Source organism: Barbus barbus (genome assembly GCF_936440315.1).
Source record: "Barbus barbus genome assembly, chromosome: 16".
In the NCBI taxonomy this organism is placed as follows: domain Eukaryota; kingdom Metazoa; phylum Chordata; class Actinopteri; order Cypriniformes; family Cyprinidae; genus Barbus; species Barbus barbus.
The window spans coordinates 29,333,320-29,360,327 of NC_136744.1; the positions used below are offsets into that span (position 1 = coordinate 29,333,320).

A 27,008-nucleotide genomic window follows, 5' to 3' on the forward strand; every position below is an offset into this window, starting at 1 on the left:
ATATATATATATATATATATATATATATATATATATATATATATATATATATATATATATATATATATATATATATATATATATATATATATAATTTATGCTATTCAAACACACTTGCACTTAAATATAGAATTATATAAATTAAATTAAATAAATATTTATGTGCAAGTGTGTCCAATAATAATAATAATAATAATAATATATTTTTAGATTTATTCAGACAAATAATACACATATAACATGAATAATATGCTGTGTAGGCTTGTGTAGACGCACAGATACGGTATGAGAGAAGCAGAGAGATGAAGAGCAGTGAGTGGGAGACGCAGCGTCGCCTCACCTTCAGAGTCCTGCAGGAGCGTTAGGAGGAGTGGCTGATCTTCAACACACAAAAGACAAAAACAGCCATGCACTTAGAGACAATAGAGCCCTGCTGAGCTGAAAGATATTAGAACGACTTAGAAAAAGTTGAGAACGAGAAGGGCAGCGAAGGAAGGAGAACAAAGTGGAAATTAGAGTCCTTAAGCAAATGAATGGTTTTTATGGAAATGGAGAGAGCCGAAGGAAAGGGGTTTCTATTTTTAGTTTCTCATTTCGTGAGTCTTTCATAAAGCACAAGTTGTGTTCCAGTGTGAGGTAGTGCTGTCCTCGTCAGTCAAAGATGACCCACATATACATGTAAAATTGTCAAAATTTTCATTAGTGTAGAAACATTTATTTATTGTTGGTTTCTGGGCCATAGCTGTATCCTTTCTAGACACAACCCTGAACAACACAATTACTGAATTTGCATTACTGTAAGGGTAGGTGTAGACGTTAATAAACCATCATTTGACAGATAGCATTTTTCAATGTCGAACTGTACTACCTACTTTTTTAATGGGAGGTAGCAAAATCTGACAGGTTAGCACAAATCGAAAGAACACCAGGCTTCGGATGCTTTTGCTTCCGAATTTGTGATGTTGTCACGTTTTACATGAAAAGATAATTGTCTGTTTTGCTTAATTCTATACATTATAAGATGAATAAGATGAGACATGGCATACATCACATGCTGTATTATATACCGACTAATAAATTACAGAACGTTTAGCAAACACTGAGGATTCCAATAAATAAATAAAAAATTAAACCTCCGTAGCGTAACGTGAGATAAACAGCAAAGATAAGCTTTTCAAAATGAAAGCAAAAAGAAACTGGCTGTGGTGACTGTGCTTGCATGTTTTTCTCTACAAGAATACCAACATGTTCACCTTCTCTGGTTTAAGAAGCGGTCTTTTACTTTAGTTTAGCTTGAAAACCAAATCCTCCATCCGCCATCGTTTCCTCAATATGACGCGGTGAGTTTAAACCAGGCTCTAAACCAGAAAGGGCTCGCACTGAAAGCGCCTCTCTTCACGTGACCAGTGAAATTTTACTCCTGCTACAATGTACCGCGGCTCTGCAGCGCACGCTGTATGGAGCAGACGCTTTGGAGCAGTGTAGACCATGCACTCGCACAAATGTGACCATATAAAATTTTAACTCACATTCTAAAAACATTGTCGCAGTCTAGAGCCCTGACTGTTCCTCAGAGAAAGAAGGATCTTCCCAAGCCTCCAAAACATCTCACATCTTCTGAGGAGCGTTTATTTGTTCACCTCTCAATCATCATTGGATTGCATTATATGTTTGGATCATTTAAATATCATCTTACTAAGACATATTATTTGAGATACAGAGTGACCACTGATATTTAAATCATTTTATGTAAGTATCCGCTATACCGTTATAAAGGTCTCATTGATTTACATTACAAGCATCAGAATTTCATCACTTTTTGTCCATATAAATATCAGCATCTGCACCAAATTGCACCGTATTTTTGCTCAGTTTTTTCTTTCATATTCTCACTATATCCTATCATATGAGCCATAAAAGCCTGATGCATTAATTATGATACTCAACAACAACAACAAAAAGATATTTTTAGATTTTGTCAAAAAATAAACTTCCATTTTCAAACAGATTTGACCCCATACTTGCCAAGAGGCCTACATGCATACAATCTAAAAACTGAAAGTGAAAGACTAGAAAGACAAACATTTTTAGACCATAAACATGTAATAAGTCATTCTTTCGGTCCATTTTGCTGATATCTAATGTGTTGTGGCTTTACCTTAGTGAACTCTGAGTGTTGGAGGTCGGCCTCGGGACACCAGCGCCCCCCTAGAGCGGTCAACATGGCGCAGTCAGCTTCCTCTTTAGTGAACGGCAGGACATCTGAACCCGATCCAGGGATGGAGGGAAGATCCTCCGTTTCTGAGATGCTGGAGGTGCGCTGATCGAGGCCTTTCAGGAGGAGATGACAAGCCTCCAAATCAGCCTCCCAAATGTGTTCCAGCGCTGGACTTCCACAGCTACAGAGAGAAATACAATTAATAGCACTTGCTTTGATGATTTGCAATTACATGCAATGACATCCAGACACTTTTAAATAAAGTGCAGTAATACTTTTTGGGACGATTTTATCTCTAGCATAGAGAAAGTGATACCTTGAGTGATCTGAACTACTGTCAAACCTGATATATCACACTAATGGAGTCTCTCCATTAGCTTATGCATTTTAGGAAAAAATTAGACTGAACTTGCATCAATGAAAAGGACATTGATTCATGAAATTTCTACTTTGCAGCGCCTTTTATCTGCATTCAATTTATATCCAAAGAGAGCATTAAAGTACATTTTAACAACCATAACGTTAGTTTCTTTAATTTTAGATATAAATTATCGTTCAAAAGTAAAAAAAAAAAACTCAATTAAATAATACTTTTATTCAGCAAGGACGCAATAATCAAAAGTGACAGTAAAGTAGTTTATAATGTTGTACAAAAATCATATTTCAAATAAATGCTCTTCTTTTGAATTTTCATGGTTTCTACAAAAATATGAAGCAGCACAACTGTTTTCAACATTGATAATAATCAGGAATATTTATTGAGCAGATTTATTTTTTTATCAAATAAATGCAGCCTTGGTGAGCAGAAGAAACTTCTTTCAAAAACAAAAAAAATCTTACAGACCTCAAATGTTTAAACAGTAGATTAGAAAAAAACTATTTCATGAGCTACTATTCAATCACAGCACAAAACATAGGTGTAAAACATCACATTTCAGGACGTTTCAGCTCTTTCAATGCTAGAAGGTATATGTTTAATGCCATGTAATTAGTGGTGTTCGCTACAGTCAGACTTACGTGGCAGACTAAATTAAATCTGATAGACTTACACTGGAGGAGGAACCACAACAGACTGGGTTGGACTCTTTTGGCTTCAACTTCATATATGTTAACTTACTATGTAGAGACACTAAAGCTCCCTGCTGTTTCCTACAGTCCATGAAACTGTGAGAGCGCACAGAGAGGATGATAATTACGATCTTCACACCTGTGTCTCTAGAGACAGACAGCTTCCTAAAGCGATAATGGACAATGCTATAACCCTCCCCAGAAAACCCACTTTGCTCCTCCTGGCGGCTTCATTCAGCTGCCTCACAAACCCACAGAGATTCATCTACATGTTTGTGTTTGGTTTCATGCATCATGAGGAGCTGAGATGGCGATATAAAGGTGCATTAAGGATCTCTGCATAACTCATAATGGACTCCAATAGAATTTGATGTATAATGTTGCTAAAAGGTTGGATTCCAATAGAATCTGACATGTTAGAACAATGTTAAAATGTTGGATTCCATTCAGAATGTTAGAATGTTGCTCATCTAAAATGTTAGATTCCAATAGAATTAATGTGTTAGTATGTTGCTTAAATTCAGTGTTGGGGGTAACACATTACAAGTTACGTAATAATATTACTTTTTTCAAGTAACTAGTAAAGTAACGCATTACTTTTTAATTTACAAGAAAATATCTGAGTTACTTTTTTCCCATTTAATGACTAACAGTGTGCTGTGAACATGATGTTACTGTAGTTCTAGACTAAATATGAATGTGCATTAATTCATCTCACTCACAAAAAACAGATTTAGTATTCATCAAAATGAATTAAAACAGTGAAATGCAAACTCAGAATATGATGCAAACCTGCAATAATGAAATATGTTAAATAACACAAATGTATCTAATCCCATTTTATTAACCAATGTCTTCGCTGCTGACCTTTTATGATCCAGTTCAATCATACTAATAAGCAAAAATGACTTTAGATAAACTAACAATTGTGCTTCATTGTGTTTTATTGCTGAAGAGTGTTGAACCTCCTTCTCCTGCGTTCTAGTTCACAGACGTGAATTTATTTGAAATAGTATTTTTTTCATGCATATAGTGACAAGATGCTACAAAATGACAAAAAAGTTACTTCCTCATTTACTCAACAAGCAGTCTGTGCATTTTTGAACAGAAGAAAGTAAGTCATGAGAGTGAGCGAACGGTATATTTTCATTTTTGGCCGAACTATTCCTTTAATTTTCCCATTTGCAGAAAAAGAAAAAAGGGAGAATCCATTTATTTGAGCGCAGCGAACAAAAGAACCCATGGCGGGGTTGAGTGCGACCGCTGGCTAATGTCTGCCTGCTTTCAGAGACATCGCAGGCAGGTTTCCATGGTGAGTAACAAGGAGAGCAATCACTCCGGCTAAAATAAAATTGAAGGAAAGTGAGAAGCGAGGGTTTCCAGAGAGAGTCCCGCACCGTGGCCCCTCCTCTGCAACCCGTACAGTAATCACCTTGGCAACAGACAGCGCTTCTGGCATCCGAGCATGTGCTTTTGCAAAGGAGCGAACGGTAAACCATATGCCACGCTTCCCTCCAGATGGCCGCCCATAGTGTTTTATTGAAATGTAATGAATGCTACATTTCTACGGTTGAGTACGGCAACTAATAACTCATTCAATTATACCAATTTGTGTTGTATTTATGTCGAAAGAGATGCTAAATAAAACAGCAGCGCTCGTGGAGATTTGCAGCTGGATTTCGCGACGAAGGACAGTCTGGCACTTGTTTAACCTTTCATCTCCATTACTATGCATGAAATTTACAGCTTCTGGTCCTCCCATCATGTGGACTCAATATCAATATCAAGGTCAGAAATAACAGGGCGGGATTGTGTTCCCATTTTCACATTAATTAAACCAGTGCTTCTCAAACAGTTTTGCTTCAGGACCCAGATTTTACATCAAATGACATCCCATAATTTTCTCTGGTACAAAATAAAATTATTTGAATGCATTGAAAGGATAGCCCCTTGATATGTGACCCTTGAGCCCCCATTTACAAGGGGGTCCAAAAAACTAAATATTACAACATAAACAAAATTATAAAATGTATAAATGTAATAAATTATATAGTCCTTAAGTTATTAATAATGAACCTATGCAAACTTATGCTATATATAATAATAAATTATAGCATTTAGCATTATTTTTATTTATTTATATATTTTTGCAATATATATTTCAAGGATATTCAGGTTTATAAAATATAAATAATTTTTTAATATAATAATAATAATAATAATTGGTATATTATTATTATTAATAATAATAATAATAATAATAATAATAATAATAATAATGATGATAGCTAGTTGCAGTTGTTATTTGCATTTAGTATTTTTATATAATTTTTGCTTTATTCAAGCATATTCAGGTTAGTCTTTTTTAGTATCAGTTTTTATTAATATTTTGAATTAATTTTTATTTTTATATTTTCCATTTTCATTTTAGTTAAAAGTTTAGCCATTTTGTTGTTTTCGTTATTTTTAGTAGTTTTATGTCTAAGTGGTTGTTTTTGTCTGCAAGTGGCTCTAAAAATCATTAAACACAGCAAAAATGAGCCAAGAGTGCTCACAACAAATACACTTTTCTAGCGAGACAATTTATTACATTTACATCTCCATTTATTCATCTCGTTTGGTTCATTTTGAGATGTCAGTTTGGGCAGATGAAGACGAGCTCATCAGAAAGAGACTGATGCAGTCAGCGCAGACCTGAATGATTTAATACGCTGCAACATCCAGAGAGACAGAATCGAAACAAGGCCAGACAGAGTGAACTGCTTAAATAATAAGGAAAAATAGCCCAAGGGACAACGTGAGGGGCTGTTTGTGTGAAAGAGAGATGAGAAATATCCATTACCTGTGAAGTCTGTCCTCCAGAAGCTCAATATACTTCAGAGTGTTTTCCTTTAAACTGCGCTCTGTTGAGGAAAAAAACATGATGTACATCAGAGAGAGATGCTGGCATATCATACATATTCATGTCCAGGCAAGACTGTCATTTTATCCTGGATGAAACTCATGAAGAGTTCATTTGCAAAAACAGATAAACGCCACTCTAAAAAAAAGAGCCGATTGCCGTGCATTACTCTCCAGCGCGATCTGAACCCCTAAACACATTTTGTCAAAAAAGCCTGTATTGTCCACTATTGTACTACATTCTGGTATCGTACCGAAGCCAAAATTATGGTATTGAGCCATCCCTATCACACACAGACCTAAAAACCCACACAGAGAGAAAATCTGTGCATTTCAGCCCTGATTCAGTCTGAACCTGATCTCATGACAGACATGAATTCAGATTCAATCACTGAAATGTGTTGTAACGCGGCCCGCTGGTCCATAAGCTTCACCCAGCAAACCACAGACGAGCGAGTCAACATCTTTATGGTGCGAGATGCTGTTCACAACATACTGCAGAGATGAAAGTCTCTTCAGCAGCAGATGGTGATAGTGGCACATAGTGAAGAAGTGCTGCATGCTTTGGGGTTTTTTGGACAGTAGATCATGCAGCAATCTGTTAACCATCAGAGTGTGGAAAATAGTGTAAGAACGCAAATACAATGCTGTTGGAGTCACAGCCTAGCAGTCTGTGCACATGTACCAGCCGTGGTGCTCATATGGGAGCTGCAAGTTCAAATCCAGCTGGTCATCCAGTGTTAAGTGAAAAACAGTGTATCAAATTTCTTTTAATGCTAATATAATTTAAAAAAAAAAAATAATAAAAAAAAAAAAATATTATATATATATATATATATATATATATATATATATATATATATATATATATATATATATATATATATATATATATATATATATATATATATATATATATATAATTTATTGCATTTAAAAAAGGTTTTAGATTTTATTTTCAATAACTTTTTTTAACTAAGTACTAAAATAACTAAATAATAAACTGATATATATATATATATATATATATATATATATATATATATATATATATATATATATATGAAAATGACAAACGAAAATATAAACTAAATTTTAAAAACATTTACATTTAAACAAACAAAAAAAATTCTTTTATTTCAAATAACATTTATTCAGAGCAACAAAACTGTTCATGATTTTAGTTTTAGTTAATAATAACAACCCTGTACCATATAAAGAACAAACCCATCAAATCTCAAAATAAACTATGGACAATTACTTTATGTAATTAAAAAGGCACCCATAACTGCAAGTTATAACTGTTTTATTCAATATACATGTCTATTGAAGTTGGTTTATGTACTAATAAATCAATACATATTGCTAATATGACTTAAAGTAAGGCGATAAAAGGATTGTGACTATACTAGTGAAGTACTATACTATTATGTATATTAGTAAAATCTATATGTGCTACACTGATGCCCGGTTTCACAGACAGGGTTTAGACTAAACCAGGATTAGGCCATAGTTCAATTAGGACATTGAAGTAAATTTTATAAACGTGCCTTAGAAAAACACATTACTGGGGTACATCTTGAGACAAAACAAAGGCACTGATATATTTTAAGATCAGTCAGTGCAAGTTTCTTTCAGTTGAAACAGCTCAGACTTACATTTTAGTCTAGGACTAGGCTTAAGCCTCGTCTATGAAACCGGGGGTGAAAGTGTTAATAACAATATGTTAATATGTCAAACAAACAATATGTTAAATAATGTGCTTTTATTAGCTACTTCTTGTAACAGATTAATTAAATGCTGGATACAGTTTATTGTATTACCACAATACCATTAATATCCAGAAGGAAAAAAAATATTTTTAATTATAAACAAGCCTGAAATACTTTGGGACTCTTATTTTGAAATGCTTATGCTTTTAAATGCCAGCTGCTCATTTAAAAAGATGAGGGGAAAATACACACTCTTTCAACCATCTATAACATATTACAATATAACCATCAATAAACACTGTCATAATTCATCAAAAGTAAACCATATGCAAGCATTGCTCATATTTTATAGTTTAATAACATTGAAGTTTAATAATTAAATCAGGCAGTCTTTATGACTTTTGTTATACCATTTAAGATATTTAATACCTTTTATGACCTTAAATATTTAGTAAAATATGTTAAATATATATTCATTTAAACCTCAAATTTAACGTCTAATTGAATGCATTGCATCATGAAATACAACATACAGTGGTAAAGTGTTCTTTGTTGTATACTGCACAATTTTGCAAAAAATATCCTATGCAAACCAGTATGAAAATGCAGAAATAGTATGGGTAGTATGCTATTCTGATCATTATAATTGTCAAAAAAAAAGGGACAAACGCATGCATAATATCACCTGGAGGTATTAAAACAACAGAAAGCTTGTCAAAAGCATGTCTTTTTCTTGTTTTCAGGAGAGGATCGTCTTGCCTCATTAATAAGGTAAGCTCAGATGTGACCAAATGTGAAATGACTTCATTAATTAGCACTTTTTTGACTACTTGAGAATCAACTATCACGTGGTGTGAACACAAACAGAAACATCCTGCTAACACATCTGAAGGACGCTCATGAGCTAATCATGGCAAAAAGCGCATGCATTAATTCAGAGAAAGCTGGTAATTATTTGCCGTGCGTAAAAGAACACAAAGCCTCTTTTACAGCATTAACAGGCCTCAAAAGCAGACGCTGCACTTGCAGCCGTGTGTTCGGAGCAGATGCAGATGCGTGGGCATGAAATGCTGGTGCAATAAGAGGAATAGCCTGTCGTTTTAATTGAGTCAGAAGAGACGGCTGTGATTAATGGGCCTCTGTTGGAGTTTCTGAGTTTCAGCACAACAGTACGGAGAGAGATGCACAAAAGCATCTTAGTCAGCACTTATAGACGCACAGACTGTTGCCGTGGTTACAAGGAGCATCCAAACTTGACCTCCTGAGCACTGACCGTGAGCATAAACAGGTGTGCTGTTTGACAATAATGAGCTTTGATTTTGAAGCAATATACTAAGCTAGTGGCAAAAAGGTCATTGCGCGACCTTTTGAGGTATTTTCAAGGACAATATAGTACTAGTGATGCTTTGCATCAGGGTTATTATCATTAACTAAAGCTAAAACCATAAAAAAATTTTTACTGGAAATAACACAAATGTTAACTGAAATAAAATGTTAAAAAAAAGGCCAGTGGCTGAAATAATGTTTTCATTTTTATTTTTTATTTATTTAATTTTTAAAGCTTAATTTGAATTGTATTTAAGTCATTTAGTCATTTAAAAAAAAAAAAAATACTAAAACTGAAATAAAAATATTTAACAACAACAGCAAAAAAAAACTATACAGGTGTTTAAAAACATCATATCTTAAAAAAATCATAGAATTCTTTTTTTTTTAATACTTTAAATACTCAAAATATAAATAAAACCTATAGAATAAAAAAAAATAACCTAATTACAAGAACACAAAAATTACTAAAACTTCAACTTAAATTTAATGAAAAAGTATATAGACATTAAAAAACTACTAAAAACGACAAAAATTTACCAAAACCTTTACATTAAATTGAAAATGCAAAAAATATATTGATTATATAATCATGGATAATATCAGTTTTTATTTATATTAATAAAAACTATAATATTACGTCAATGATACTACAATAACATTGCTTTGCATCCCAAACTAAAGGAGGGCAGCAGCGCACAGCGACACACAACTGGTCATCCAACACAATCTGAGTCTCGACTAAATGAAATGAAAGGTCTGTCTCTTCAGAATCAACGAACAAAAAAGGAGACGCATTAGAGTTTATTTTGTTAAGTGAAACCCAGAGATAAAGCACAGCAAACACACACACAAAGCCTCATTTCTGAAAGCCTCCGTCACCTGCTCACATTCTCCGCTCCATTTACTACTGCTCTAATTATATGTTCTCCTATGGACAAAACACTTCACCCAAAAACGAGGCACCTTCATTTGTTCCCTGGGATAGAGGTATCCGAGTAAAGCAGGAGCTCTCCAGCATTAATGGATGTAAACAACATCACCTGAGTCTCGTCTGAAACAGCGAGTCCTGTCAACTCAAACCTTCAGCGGTCTTTACAGATGGTACTGTCCCATGGTAATCACTGACAAGGTACATTATACTTTCCCTCTTTTTCTCGCTTTCCTTCGGTTTTAAATAGTGCACAGTGCACATTTTACTTTCACTTTCAAATTAGCTTCAATTCAATTCAATTCAAGCAATAACAAAATACAACGTAGAACAACTTTAACAAAATTAATGAAAATGCACAATGCTATATGCCTAATATAAAAAATAACATAACTTACACAGTTTTAAATAGGTAGCCTATACAAAACTGTAAAAATTGCAAAATCAGTAAACAATGTGGAACCAAATCAATAAGAAACGTTGAATGTTTATTAGCAAAACGAATAAGAAAGCTTGGAGGCACGGCATACAACTTGATTTAAAAGAAAAGACTATTTAAATAAATACATAAAATCAGCAAACACTGTGGAACCAAATAAATAAGAAACGAATATTTAAAAAAAAATCCAATATCATCTTAGATAAATGGCAGAAGTCAAAAGGCTTTTCAAAATCCAAAATATTTTTAAAACAGGCGCTTTTGCATTTTGTTTTGAAACTCTTCCGCCATCGTCTTGTCTGTCTCACCTCTCTCTTCTTGTCAGTCAGCTCGACTCTCGTGATGAATGAAATCTGATCTGTGATGAATGACGATGTCGTTCAGTACGCTGCATTGAGCAGCCGTGTTCAGTTTTAATTGTTGTGTCTGTTCACTAACTGAACTAAATTATTTGTTTACTATAAAAATTCGAAATGGCAGTGGAGGGTGGGGCGGCGGTGGCAAGTGACGGCTTCACACCGGTAACACCGTCAACGCAGCAAGCCTACAGTAGTCTCAATTTCTGGATTCAAATTAGATCGATCTATGATGTTTTCATGTACCTGACTTCAATTTTTTTTTTTTAGATGACTAACTTGTCATACTAGTTTAAGCAGTTAATGCAACCAGCCACTGGTGTGAAGTACTTAAATGCTTGTGTTAGTAAGCTTTTTCCCCGCCACAGAAAAAAAATTAAGAAGTTAATTCTGACTTTATATCTCACAATTCTGATATTTTTTTGTCTATGAATTTTGAGTTTGCATCTCGCAATTCTGACTTTGTTTTTAATAAATATGAATTTATTTCGCAATTCTGACTCTCACAATTGCCATTTTATGTGTTTTATATTCAATAATATGAATTATCCTGCAAGAGGCTTCATTTTTGACATTAATGAAAATCATCCTACATGTACACAATTTTCTCTCTTTTCTTTTTTTTAAATCAGTATAAATTAAATTAAGTGTGCATGTACTGCCATAATGGATGAATACTTAATGTATTTATTTGTTTGTTTTTGGTTTATATTAATTATCTTACAGTAGGCTTCATTTTCTTCATGCAAAATATAATTTCACCTTTTTTTGCATTAATGGCAACCATCCTATGCAGGCACAGCATTTTTTTTAAATTTAAAATAAGCATGATTTAAATTAATTGTAAAAATTACTCTCATAATGTATACTTCAGAACCTATTTATTTAATGTTATATTCAGTAATGTTATTTATCATACAATAAGCTTCATTTTCTTCATGCAAAATATAATTCCATCTTTTTTACATGAATGAAAACCATCCAGTGCAGACACCTTTTTTTTCTTTTAAATAAGCATAATTTCAATGAAATGTACAAATACTGTCAATGCATACTTCAGAATCTATTCATTTATTTAATTGTATATTCAATAATGAAAATTATCATACAATAGGCCTAATTTTCTTCATGCAAAATATAATTTCTTTTATATTATAAAAGAACCAACGTTTTCTTATAAAACCAACCTATGCAGACACAGAATTTTTAAAATTTAAAATAAGCATGAATTAAATTAATTGTACAAATATAGCCATAATGTACATTTTAGATTAGTAGATTAATTAGTTTAATTTAATTAGTAGATTAATAAATTAATTTATTAAATTTTCTATTCACTAATGTCAATTATCCTACAATAGGCTTCATTTTCTTCATGTAAATTATAATTGATTAATTTTTTTTTTCTTTTGTCTCTGAGGTGCGATATGCTCTTGACATGTCTTGTGAAATTCACCCGGTATTTAATGCTTAGAAACTAAAAGGATGTCAAAACGTCTGTCTCACGTCACCGGTGTAAATTCAATGGTCTGGTATCATCTGACTGGTTGGCGATCATAACTACATGCACATTAAGATGAATTCACTGGTCTAGTCTCATATGACTAGTTGGCAATAATAACCAGATGTACATTAAATTCTTCTGGACTTGGTTCTGGCGTCCCGTGAGGATACGCAGGATGGAGATTGCGGGAGGTGGCCTGTCATTTATTCGGTTCCCTACACATCCAACAACAGGAGGAGATGGCGGCTGACAGCCAATGGGAATACAGCCAGCCGTTAGAGGGATTACACTCGTCTGCTTAATTTGACACACACACATTTTGCTCAACAAAGAGTTTGGCTGGTCTGTGTCTTTGTGCCGGGATGAGAGAAATTGTGAGCTAATGATAGCCTGAGCGTTGATGCTAAATATGCAAAGCGGGCGAATATGATACAGAACACAAAAGATCTTTGACATGAATGGGCTGCTCCTGCTAGGCTCTTATTAGCCTGTCTTCCCACTCGCGTAATAACACGCTGACACACGTATTTGTCACATAACTGCAATCAAATCACTGTTTTGGGCATAAAGAAAAGGGTTTGCGTGCGTCACTTGTCACGCCGGGGTTACAGTTTGCTGTTGGGTTGGCGCTTGCGTAATTAGGAAGATATTTGCACATATTAAATGGTATTTTTAAACATGAGTCTTTGCCCCGGCTTGTGCTGAAACAAAGAGCTGTTGTCACGATCTCACCCTCAGAAAACAATTGCTAAATGGAGCTTCTGGGACCAAAACATGATTTGTAAGAAATGCTAACTTTGTTTTTGACTTTGTACCATTGTTTATTGGCGACTGATGATGATTTGAACATTTGCACACATTTTTTCAACTTGATATGCCACAAAAACTACCCAAACACTAAAATATGCTTGAATATGCCTAAATGTTGAAAGCCTACAATGTGAACACTATAAAAGCAACTGGTGCAAGATAATCACTTAAGTTGGTCCACGTTCAGCAATTGCGTGAATACTCCATTACCTCTCCCTCCTCTGATCATTTGATCAGTCACCCCACTTTGTTCCAGGACCTCACAAATTACTAATTAAGCACTTCCTCCAAGAAGCCGAAATTTTAACTAGGGATGTTCATTAACCGCTTAACCGTAAACTGACTGTATAGAATTTGACCGATAATTACAATCAGTTAAAGTAATTTTTTAATCAAAATATTTTCAAATGTTTGCTCCATGGTTAAAATGCGCTGCGCGTATAAAAAATTCTGTTTTTAGAGAGAAAAAAAAAAAAAGAACATAAGTTGCGTATGTCGCATTTGATATTATTTTATTCAGAAATAGGCCTTAAAACATTATAATAAACACTGTAAACATATCTAGGCTATTTTAGTTCCCCTCACTCCACAACAAATCCTTTCAATTTAACAGTATTTAGAAAAGAACAAGAATTACAAATATAAGAAGCTAGCCTATAAACGAATTAATTTAGGCTAAAACGAAACTGAAACCAAAGTTGAGTTTCTCATTTGACCAAATGTATTCGAATGGCAAAATATTATTTATGTAGCTACTTCACTGCCGTTCCAATATCTGAGAAAAACTAAATGGTATGGTGATAACACTTAACGGCACAGATTTTACTACATATTTAAACTGAGCAGTGTTTCTTCATATGTTTGACTGACTGTATCTCATTATGATAATGAACAGGCTGCATTATTGTCAAGGTAGCAAAGCTTAACTCTGCGCCAGCGCAACCATTTGAACTTTTTCCTTCTAACAGTGGAAGCAACTAGGCCTACTCCTTTTAGTCACAAAGATTATCGAATTTGAAAAAGGTTTGCTTTTATTTGTGTACATGCACACCACAAATAAATCTTTGTGCTTTAGTAAAATAGGCCTAAAGAAAAATAGGATTCTGCTGTCTGCCGTTTCCTTTTGCGCAGCACAAAAATGAACCAAAACTACTAGGCTACTTGTTGCACTCGTATAGGCCTATTTATTCGTTATATATATACATATATATATATTCTCTGCTCGCAGAAGCGCTGCAGGTGCGTGATGTGATATGATAGGACCACGTGAATCCTCCTGTTCTGTTGTTTGCTGCTTTTTGTGCATCTAAAATTAATCCCCGGAAAACAAATATCATAGTAGCCTATTTTTAACGGGTCACAGACACTTATCCTTTCTAATTCAATTCTCATTTTAAAATAATATTGTCGGTTAACGGCAAAAAGGGGCCAAAAAGTGGCCCTGGACTTTTTGGCACAGAGCGGCCTACCAAACCCGGTCTGCAACACACCACACCATAAATGACTGGCATGCTTCTTTACATTATAATTTGTCTTTCCTGGTGTCGGCCTATATGGCAAATAATAAATAATTTTTACGAGGGACAGTTTAATATCACTAAAGTTAAATTCCCATATTATCAGTCCATATGACACACTGCTCTGGTATCATCTAGACGACTTGAAGAGTGCAGAATGTGGACTGTTTTTATGGTGCCTTTCTATTGGTCAAATACAGTAGTGCATCTATCATTTTAAGGAATAGAGCTCCAGTTGTGGAAAAGGGTATACTAATTATTTTTGATGATCAAAAATACAGTAAACAGTACTGTGAAATATATAATGTTACAATTTAAAAATAGCTGTTTTCTATGTGAATATATAGTAAAATGTATGGAGTAATGATGCTGAAAATTCAGCTTTGATCACAGAAATAGAAAACCATTTTAAGTGTAATATTTCATAATTTTATTGTTTTTACTGTATTTTTTATCAAATAAATTCAATCTTCTTTCAAATAAATAAATAAAAGCCTTAATTATTTAAAACTTTTAACCACCAGTGTGTATATAAAATAATGCATGTGAATTAACAAGCAAATTATATTTTTATTAGGCCAATAATATAAATCACTTTCCTATATGCACAGCACTCGAGAGCAAAAGTCTTCATATTTACAATGTTCGAATCTCGAGTAAAGATTTTTAAAAATTTTCTTAGACACGCGAAATCATGGAAGAAAGCCTATATAGAGACATTAACTCTTATCTCATGTATAGATCTCATGTCTGCTGAAAACTGCTATGCTGTGTAGGCTACATTGTGACGAATAACGATAAAATATGATCAATTTGAAAAGGCCAGTAGTAGTTTGCATTCCTGAAAATTAATGTTTGTCACTTAACTTTTTTTTATTTTTATGGTAAACGGTTGGCAAATATTGCTGAAGTGTCTCGTCAAGTTTAGCTGCTTGCATCTTACCTCAGCTCGCATTCAAGCTGAGCAGCTCAGCGTCTGTGAACAGTAAATCCCGCATTCTACACTTTGATTGGCTATTTCAAACATTTTGACATTGACGAGCGCTTTTGAGCCGCTGCACTGAGCCGGAGAACGCTAAATTAATTAGAATTTCTGAATCAAAGGGCCGGCCCACATTGTACAGCGGCCCACCGGGAAAACTCCCGGTGCTCCAGATGGCCAGTCCGCCACTGGTTAACAGTTAACGAGCGTCGGCTGTCGGTTGACTCTCTCTCCTCTCCACCTGTATCTGGTGTGTGGTGACCGCACTGGTGCAAATGTACTGTGGCTGCCGTCGCATCATCCAGGTGGATGCTGCACACTGGTGGTGGTTGAGGAGAGACACCCCCCACATGATTGTAAAGCGCTTTGGGTGTACAGCTATACACAAAGCGCTATATAAATGCATCATTCATTATAAATAAAAGCATCATTCATTAACGAGCGTCGGCTGTCAGTTAGGAAAAATAACTGAAATGAACATCCCTAATTTTAACCATTTGATGCGTACGATCACCGGTGTATATATAACATTCACGAATTCAAACGTGCTTTCGTACTTTGTCTGGCGCTGAGATAAACGTTGGTTTCAGACATTTAAATTAACTACTAGCAAAAAAGACTTGTTAAATAGTACACACTTATGCTTGTAAGTTTGTTAAATGTGGTGTGAAAGGAAAGCGGCAATAATAATCCATTCAATTAAAATCTGACGGCGTGTTTAATATAAAAATAAAAGTTTGGTTTAAACTTGAAGACATTGCGGCAGAAATATATTCCTATTGTTTAGTAGAATGTATGTAAAAGGCTACTACTGCTACTAAAATTATTAAAACCTTATTTAAGGCATAATATGTCTTCAGTGTTTTAATTGTAATATGAAATGCCCTTTATTTTCCAAAAGAATAAGATGTGTTTAATTTTGATTAATTAAAAGATAAATTAAATGAATGTTTTATGCCTTAACAATAAAACATAAGGTTGGAAAAAATAAAAAAATTAATTGGGCCCTAAACATGTAATTTGTGTTAAACTTAGTAAATTGATGTTAAATAGTTTAAATTTCATGATTTTAATTAATTAGACATGCTTTTTGATTAATACAATTTAATTTGACCATTACGAAGATGTCCAGAAATATTAAAAGGAAAAAAATGGAAATGGATCTGAGACATATCTGGATGTGGATGAAGAAATGACTCCCCCCTGTGGCAGCAGAAATCAACTGGTCTTGAGTCTTTATTAAGGTCGTGTTACTCACGGTACTGGGCTTCTCTCTCCTGCAGCTCCAGTTTGATCTGGTCGTGTTGCTCCTTCATGTGGCTCAGATCCCGTCCACTTCCTGTGCTCAGAGTCTTCAGCTTCCTCTCCAGCCCCTCCAGACGATCTCTCTCGCCATACGCGCTCCTGATTTCTGCCTTCAGTTCCTTCGCGCTGCTGAAGTCATTTCCTGCCGCGAGAAACAAACAGAAGCAGAATATTAGATGAAAAACATCAAAACTATTAGTTGAAACACCAAAACCTCAAAAAGCCACCAGAAATAAGAATGCTATCAGCATACTATCATTTGTGACACATTAATTCCAATTTTGCATACAACATACTACAGATAGGGATGCTGTCAGAGATTTAAAATATTTTTTTTTCCACAAGAAAATGTCACAATGTTAGGTAGTTGCCACGGTGTTGCTATGCAGTCACTAGGTTGTAGCTAGGGTGTTTCTAAGTGCGGTTTGGAGTTGTATGCACAAGTTTAATACTTAGTGTTTGGGGACTGTTCGAGTATATGTAATAGTAATAGCGATGCTTGACTTAGTAGACATGACTAGTTAAGAATTAACTAGATAAGAAACTTTGGGCTCAGTAGGATTTTTTGAGGGGAAATTATATTTTCATTCAGACTTGATTTTTTCCCTCACTCTAACTTTTCGTCTAAGAATTGTCACATAAACTGTAACATATATAAACTCGACAGAATAAAATAAAAACGATAACTACAACTTTAAGAGAACTTTAAATTAATAATAAAATAAAAATCTCACAACTCTTAATTTGTCCCACATAAACGTTTTCCTAAGAGAACTTTTAAAATAAAATAAAATAAACTCACAACTCTTAATTTTTTTTTTTTTTATTTGTGCCACAAACTAAGAGAACCTTAAAATTAAATGAAAATTAAATGTAGAGTTTATATATCAAAAGTCTAAATAGTGAGATAAAAACTTTATTTTATTGATTTTTGGGCAGAAATAAGCTTCCGTGGTTTTAAACATTGATAATAATCAGAAATGTTTGTTGAGCAGTAAATCAGTATATTAGAATGATTTCTGAAGGATCATGTGACACTGAAGACTGCAGTAATGATGCTGAAAATTCAGCTGCAGATCACAGAAATAAATTACAGTTTAAAATATATCCACATAGAAAGCACATTTTGATTTGTAGTATAATTTCACAATTTTACTGTATTTTTATATCTTGGTGAGCAGACTAGACTTCTTTCAAAATCATTAAAGAAATCTTACTGCCCCCAAACCTTTGAACAGTAGTGTCTGTAAGCAGTACTAAAGTATCCCTGTGGAGGACGGGCTGTACTTGGAGCCTGTCATTCTGTATTGTGTAGTGCTCTCAAGCACAAAGTGACAGTGACATTTGAAACAGCCGCAGGAGGCGACGGGTTCAGATGAGCACAGAGAGAGCGCAGAGGTGCGGCGGTACCTGAGATGGCCGTGAGCTTCGCCTCATGAAGCGCCAGCAGCTGCGTTTCACTCTCGCTGACCTTCCGTCGCAGACTAGAGCCCAGCCTCTGACTCATCACCACCTGAACCACGAGAAACAGAGATTACAAACCTGAGGAAAAGAGCAGTCACTCAATTTACTGAGGTTAAAGTTAAAACTATCAATAAATTGAGTTGAAAAAAATGAAACGAAGCATTTTTCATTTCCTCCATCATTAGGTCCTCACATTTCTCTCATCACCTCTCATCTTCAGATTGAGCCATAAATGATAAATGCTAATGCACAACAGCTGTTAATATTCACATGAGTAGAAAAATGTAGAAAACTCCAAAAAAGTTATGCTGCTAAGATGTTAAAAGGACGAAGGGCATGTAGAGGTTATGTAGATGTTTTAGGCTCTAAAATAATATAGAAAATAAAAAAATATATATAATCACTAAAAAAATAAATATATTAAAACAACTTTTTAAAGAAAATATTTTACTTAAAATAAAAACACTTTAATACAATATACATTTTTGCCAAACAAACTTTTTTTTAAGAGAACCTTTAAGATTTAAATAAAATAAAATACAATTCTTAAATACAATATACATTTGTGCCACATAAATGTTTAAGATAATCTTACACAAAATAAAATAATATTTTAAAATACAACATACATTTGTGCCACAAGATATCATCTTGCATAAAATAAAATTATAAAATAAACTTAAATACAACATATTTGTGACACAGACTTTAAGAGAATATTAAAAATAAAATAAAATACAATTCTTAAATACAATATACATTTGTGCCACAAATGTTTTTAAGATAATATCTTGCATAAAATAAAATAATATTTTAAAAGACAACATACATTTGTGCCACATAAGATAGTATCTTGCATAAAATAAAACAATAAAATAAACTTAAATACAACATATGTTTGTGCCACACAGACTTTTTTGTTGAGAATATTAAAAATTAAATAAAAATATTAAATGACACATTTGTGTCACAAACTTTTTAAAGAAAATCTTAAAAATAAAATAAACTATATTTGTGGGACTGAACATTCTGGAAGCCATTAGTGGTGGGCCAGATGCCACAGTAGACAACACACACTGGTCCTCCCAATGTGAAGGTGGTTGTGTGCTGCAGCCAGACGCTCCGTGGCCGTCAGACAACGACGAACCAGAGGACAAAGTCACACTGTGCCATTTTTCAGGCAGCTCGTCTCCTCTCAGCTCCACCCGCAGTGAAAACACACGATCCCCGACATCAGCTCGCACACACACAGATAAATGACCATTTCCCATGCTGCCCACAGGAGGAAAGCAGCTCATTGTGTCTCTGATTATTGTGGGAGAATGACACATGCTAACTAACTCACTCTCACACATCACAATTCACCGATACTGGAAGTGCATTGAGGCTTCCTGACAGTACTGTATCTCACAGATTAGAAGTCTTTTTATCATCTAATTTTATCATCTGAAAAGTGCTGGTACTTGCATTCACTGACTAGCATGCCACTAGCATGCTTCTAGCATGATTAGCAAGTGACTAGCATGTTGCTAGCATGATTAACATGTTTCTAGCATGTTACTATAATAATAATAAATTTGATTTAGTATAGCGCCTTTAAAAGAGTACCTTCTCAAAGCGCTTTACAACATAAGCAAACACAACAATCCAAGGTAATACAAAAATACAAATAACAATCAGTTAAAAGCAAGACGAGACTTAAAAATGCCCAACGAGTTTGCTTACCTAATGTCAGCCGGGAGAGAATTCCACAATTTGGGGGCATAAGATGAAAATGCCCGCTCACCCCCAGAGCGCAGCCGTGTTTTAGGAACGACTAAAAGAGCACTCTGAGAAGATCGCAAATTGCGACTAGGTGTATACAGAATTAAAAGCTCAGCCAAATACTGAGGAGCCAGACCGTACAGAATCTAACCGGGATCCAGCGCAACAATTCCAAAACATAGTTATATGACCAACAACCCTAACCTCAGACAGAATTCTGGCTGCTGAATTTTGTAGATGTTGAAGTTTGTTAATACAAGATTTTGAGACTCCAATAAGAAAGGCGTTACAATAGTCTAGACGAGAAAAGACAAAAGAATTCATTAACCTTTTCAGCAATGGAGAAAGACAGATCGTACCCGTGCAATATTTCTGAGATGAAAGTACGAAGTCTTGACAGTGGTTCAGCACAAAAGGCTCAAATGATAAGCTGGAATCAAAAAAAACGCCCAGATTTTTAAATTTACTTTGTAACTCTAGAGCAACACCATCAACAGACAAAGCTAAAGATCCTGAGTTACGCAATTTATGGGGAGAGCAGAGAAGTATAACTTCTGTTTTGGAACTATTCAAACACAAAAAGTTTTCAGACATCCACAACTTAATGGATAATAAATGAAATAATAAATGACAGTGTGAGAGATGGGAAATATTCACATCTGTCCCGGATTAGAGTGGATGTAAATCTGCGTATCGTCAGCGTAAAAATAGTAGTTAAATTTGAGAGATCTTAACAATTGTCCAAGAAGAAAAATATAAATGCTAAAAAGCAAGGGGCCAAGTAATGAGCCCTGAGGGACACCAGAACTAACAGGACCGACCTCTGATTTGTGGCCATCCATAAAAACAAAATAGCTACGATCAATTAAATAGGATCTGAACCAATCCAGAGCAGTCTCCGTCACCCCAAAGACAGATTCAAGTCGACTAAGTAATACCGTGTGGTCGACGGTATCAAAAGCAGCACTTAGGTCCAGAAGGATAAGGATAGACACTGATCCAGCATCAGATGCTAATAACAAGTCATTAGTAACTTTGACCAAGGCTGCCTCAGTACTGTGCAGTTTCCGAAACCCAGACTGATATGACTCAAAAAGGTTAACAGTCAAATGATTGTGTAATTCAGAAGCAATAACACCCGCTAAAATTTTAGCCAAAAATTGAAGATTTGATATTGGACGGAAATTGTTTAAATTGTTCACATCGTTATTTTGCTTTTTTCGAACAGGGGTGACAGCAGCAGTTTTAAGTGCTGCTGGCACAACACCGGTTGACAATGAATCATTTATGATTGAAAGAACAGTGGAACACAGAATGCCAAAACAAGATTTAAATAAACTAGTTGGCAGGGGATCAAGTATGCAAATGGTAGCTTTCATACTAGATACCTGCACACAAAGATATTCAGGATGAACTGGAGAAAATCTGGACAGAGGAGTACCAGAAAAACATACAAAATTGACTACTGACATCTGTGAACCAGAAGAAAGAAATTGCATGCTTACAGACACAAGCAGTTTTAGCAATAAAATGGGTGAGAAGATCATTACACGCATCTAAACTGATGCAGTCTGAGAACTGACACTGTCAAGACAGTTAATAGTGTGAAAAAGATGCCTGGGATTACTTTGGTTATTTACAATAATCTGAGAAAAGTAGGATGATCTTGCCTTTTCAAGTGCTACTTTATATTGACCCAAAGATGCTTTCCAAGCCTGACGAAAAACACTCAAGAGAGAGCAAAGCCACTTATGCTCCAGTTTGCAGCAAGCAACCTTCTTTGAGCGCAGATCATCACTATACCAAGGAGCCGAGTTTACGAAAGAGACAGTGCGTCTTTTTAGAGGAGCAAAAGTGTCCAAATTGGCTGTCCAAACTAACATGTTGAAGTGACTAGCCTGTTGCTAGCATGATTAGCAAGTGACTAGCATGTTGTTAACATGTTTCTAACATGATTAACAAGTAACTAGCATATTTCTAGCATGATTAGCATGTTACTAGCATGTTGCTAATATTTTGAAGTGACTAGTCTGTTGCTAGCATTATTAGCAAGTGACTAGCATGTTTCTAGCATGATTAACAAGTGACTAACATATTTCTAGCATGATTAGCATGTTACTAACATGTTGTTAGCATGATTAGCAAGTGCCTAGCATTTTGCTAGCATGATTAACATGTTATTACGATGTCGCTAATATGTTTCTAACATGTTACTAGCATGTTGAAGTGACTAGCCTGTTGCTAGCATGATTAGCAAGTGACTAGCATATTTCTAGCATGATTAGCAAGTGACTAACATGTTGTTAGCATGACTAGCATGTTGCTAGCATGATTAGCATGTTATTACGATGTTGCTAGTGTTTCTAACGTTAATAACATGTTGAAGTGACTAGCCTGTTGCTAGCATGATTAGCAAGTGACTAGCATGTTTTGCTAACATGTTTCTAACATGATTAACAAGTAACTAGCATATTTCTAGCATTATAGCATGTTACTAGCATGTTGCTAACATTTTGAAGTGACTAGTCTGTTGCTAGCATTATTAGCAAGTAACTAGCATGTTTCTAACATGATTAAGAAGTGACTAGCATATTTCTAGCATGATTAGCATGTTACTAGCATGTTGTTAGCATGATTAGCAAATGCCTAGCATTTTGCTAGCATGATTAGCATGTTATTAGGATGTCGCTAGTATGTTTCTAACATGTTACTAGCATGTTGAAGTGACTAGCAAGTGAATAGCATATTTCTAGCATGATTAGCAAGTGACTAACGTTGTTAGCATGACTAGCATGTTGCTAGCATGATTAGCATGTTATTACGATGTTAGTGTTTCTAACGTTACTAACATGTTGAAGTGACTAGCCTGTTGCTAGCATGTGATTAACAAGTGACTAGCATTTTGCTAATATGATTAGCAAGTGACTAGCATGTCGCTAGCATTTTTCTAGCATGATTAGCATGTTATTAGGATGTCGCTAGCATGTTACTAGCATGTGGAAGTGACTAGCCTGTTTCTAGCATGATTAACAAGTGACTAGCATGTTGCTAGCATGATTGACTTGTTGTTAGCATAATTAGCATGTTATTAAGATGTCGCTAGCATGTTTCTAACATGTTACTAGCATGCTGAAGTGACTAGCCTGTTGCTAACATGATTAGCAAGTGACTAGCATGTTGCTAGCATGATTAGCACGTGACTAGCATGTTGCTAGCATGATTAGCAAGTGACTAGCATGTTGGAAATAGAACAGAAAGACTGGAAAGTTGAGTGCATTGCACTGTGGGATACAGAATCTCAAACAGCGTATAATAGTGTGAGTAGCATGATAGTACGTTATTTCATTAAACACTTCCAGATCAGCACCTTTTTTCTAGTTTTACAGAACATTAACCCCTTAATCATCTAAAATCCTGCAAACAGCATAAATTTACCTGAGATTTTGAGATCTCGGAAAACAATAACATACATTTGTGCCACAAACATTTTGTTAATAAAGTAAAGAAAAGTCAAGTAAAAGGCCTAAAGAACAGATGATTAATATGTGATTAAAGTGTGGACTTGCTTTAGTCGTTGCTTCTTTGATGGAGAATCTCAGTGCTCGCTCTTGCTCTTGAAGTCTGGAAATAAAAGGAAATTATAAATATCAGTGATGCTGAAAATGAGATTTGAACAGTAAGGTCATAAATTTAACACTTAAAAATTATGGCAAATACAAGGAATAGTAATAACGATGCTTGACTTTGCAAACAACACTAATAAATACAGGTAAGCAAACAATATAGAAGCATAATATACTGTTATTATTATTAACTGCAACTAAAACAATAACATTTTCAATATCTGAAATAAAATTATTTATATTACTTGACATAAAACGTTAATTAAAATAAAATATTAAACAATTTAAACGTTCACTTTATTTCAGCTAGTTTCTCATTTAGGCCTAGGTCAAGTGGAAGTAATAAAACTAATTAATAAAAATGTTATATTTCATAGACATTTAAAAAACAAAAAATTACAAAAACTTAGTGAAAACTGAAAATATAAAAATCTAATTCAAAATTTGAAACGGTATATTTAAAAATAAGAGGATAAAACGGTAATATACCGGTTTAATAAGTGGATTAGATGTCAGTAACACAACTCTAAAATATCAGCTATTCCTCATCAAGAGCCTTGAGTGATTCTTCTTAAGCATTACGCATGGGTTTTGGACAGAAAACCAATATTCATCCGCACCAGCATCTGAATGCATTAACTCTGTGGAGCCTGAAAGCAATAAAAATTCATAACCGTGCTGAAAAGTGTGTCTCAATTCCAGAAGGGCTGGGTAAAAATACAATAAAAGAGAGAGGATTGCATGGAGAATCCATGTGGACTCAGCTGCTTCTCCTCAAAACTCACTTTAAACCGGCCCTCAGTGCAGGAGAAAATAAATCAATCCCTCAGCGAGGTTTGTTTTGCTCGGCTCAATGTTATGACCTCAATCTGCACCGTACCTCCAATAAATCTACATATGCATCAAAATCAATCTGTGAGAGACCAAACAGAGTCATGCAATCTAGAGTTCAATATTTCTCTGCTCAGAGACAGACGTTTCATCGCCGCTAGAGATGACCTTTGTTTTTCACCACTGAAACTCCTCCAAAAACTAAATCCACTGAAGAGAAGATTTAACGGAGCCACGTCAGTCTCAAATGTCAACGCTAGTGAATGCTGATTGACTCATCTAACATCTTTAAACGATCACCTGTCGGTTTCTATTCAACATTACAGCAAAAACAAGAGAGATTTGAATATTACCGGCTCTTACTGATGCTAACACAATCAGATAATATACTAAACTTCCACTTATTAAAAAGGCATAATATGTAAGATTTTCGTAACAAAATATCCAAAAACTAATATCCGCACTACCCTCAGTTTCCACAAATGCTAACTAAATTCATTACGGCATTCGCGAATAAAATGAAAACTGCAGCATTAAATCTGCTCAATGTTGCGCAATGATTTTTATAACCAATCACACACGAGTCTGTTGAGCTGATGAATGCAAAGGCCAATCAGAGGCGTTCAGATGAGTTTTTGTTCACTGCATGCACTCGCTGACTGAATTCAGCTCTCACGTGAATTCTTTGCTTGCATTCTGTGTATAATGTATCCGCAGTTTGAATAACTGTGGAAGGTACAGGTAATAAAAAACAATAATTCATTACATCGCCTACATGGCCTCATCAAGCTTGAAAATGCGACCTCTAGTGGAGAAAACGTACATATTGCGCCTTTAACCCTGATGGCATAATGCATCTTATTCATAAGATCTCTTAAAATAATAATAATAAAAATATATTTGTTTAATATTGTTAACATATCAGTCATCATCATCAATAAAAAAATCATTATAATCTGTGAGTTATAATGGTTTTAGGAACATTTACATTACATTTATGCATTTAGCAGACGCTTTTATCCAAAGCGATTTACATTGCATTCAAGTTACAGTTTTTACATTTTATCAGCTTTATCAGGAGGTTAAAGGAATCATTTACATTGACTTTTTCTAAACCTGTATGATTTTACCTCTCAAACCTTATTTACATTTGTGCTTTTTTCAAACACAGGCTAAAACGCATTATACTGTTACATGCGCCTTGACCATTATTGACGTGTAAATGAGATATGAGGCCTCATATTTTGCTGGTCTGTTTGCCCTCACCTGACGATCTCTGCGGGTGGAGACACGCTGATCTGAGCCCGGTGTTCAGAGCTGATCATGTCCTCCAGCGCTCGACCCATCAGCCGCAGCTGAGCTGGATCACAGGCTCTCAGGAAGGGCTCCTCTAGCTCCTCCAGCTCCAGCTGCTCCTCCACAGCTCTGCTCTGCTCCTGCAGCTCCTGCAGCCTCCGCTGAAGATCACGCATCTCCTTCTGAAGAAGCACAACACATACTTCACCTCTTAACGTGTTACTAAGCTAAGATCAACTTCAGATCTGTTACAAGTTAAGAACAAGTTAAAAGGGAATTAGATTTCATGCTGACAGTCAGTCATTAACATGCACTCATTAATCATATATCAGTGATGATCATATATTTCTGTTCACCTGAATCCTCTGTTTTTCCTCTAACAGTTTCTCTCGTGTTCCAAACCGGCTCTGAGAGCTGCCTGATCCCGGATCGTCACTCGATTCACAATTTTGCCTGTTTGAAAAAAAATATATATATATTTATAATCAGCCACTGCAAATAATTACTAGAAAAGTGTGTTTTTGAAAATCAGGGTTATTATAAAACTACAATTATTAATTTTATTATTAAATAAAGATTTTAACTGTAAAAAAATCAGTTTCCAAGGTAACATCTCTCATTTTCATTAAGTTTAACTTGATTAATTAAAACTATACATACATATTAAAAAACGAGGAAAAATAATACAAATTTCAGAAACGCATAACAAAATTACTAAAACTTTAACTAAAATTAACATGAAAGCAAAACATAGGAAAATAAAATCTTATTCAAAATATTAACAAAAACTCTAATAGTTTCTCTGTGATACTAAAAAACAACAACTTGCAAACTAAAACTAACAACATTTTCAGTGATTAAAATAAAGCTGAAATAAAAATTAAAATCTTAAACTTAATCAGAATAACTGAAATAAAATAAGCGTACGTTGAAGTACTAAATTACTGACGCTAAAACTGAA

General features: G+C 34.6%; 1 protein-coding gene across 2 annotated transcripts in view; it reads right to left on the reverse strand.

Moving 5' to 3' along the window:
* LOC306882337 (disrupted in schizophrenia 1 protein-like) overlaps positions 1 to 27,008 on the reverse strand; it is a 51,131-nt gene that overhangs the window by 10,691 nt on the left and 13,432 nt on the right. For both annotated transcript variants that reach the window (XM_079436889.1, XM_079436890.1), the window contains exons 5-11: positions 26,404 to 26,500; positions 26,018 to 26,229; positions 23,864 to 23,918; positions 18,480 to 18,582; positions 17,023 to 17,211; positions 6,129 to 6,189; positions 2,159 to 2,399 (exon numbers count right to left, since the gene is read on the reverse strand). In XM_079436889.1, coding sequence (XP_079293015.1) covers positions 2,159 to 2,399; positions 6,129 to 6,189; positions 17,023 to 17,211; positions 18,480 to 18,582; positions 23,864 to 23,918; positions 26,018 to 26,229; positions 26,404 to 26,500 — 958 coding nt within the window. The remainder of the gene's footprint in view (positions 1 to 2,158; positions 2,400 to 6,128; positions 6,190 to 17,022; positions 17,212 to 18,479; positions 18,583 to 23,863; positions 23,919 to 26,017; positions 26,230 to 26,403; positions 26,501 to 27,008) is intronic.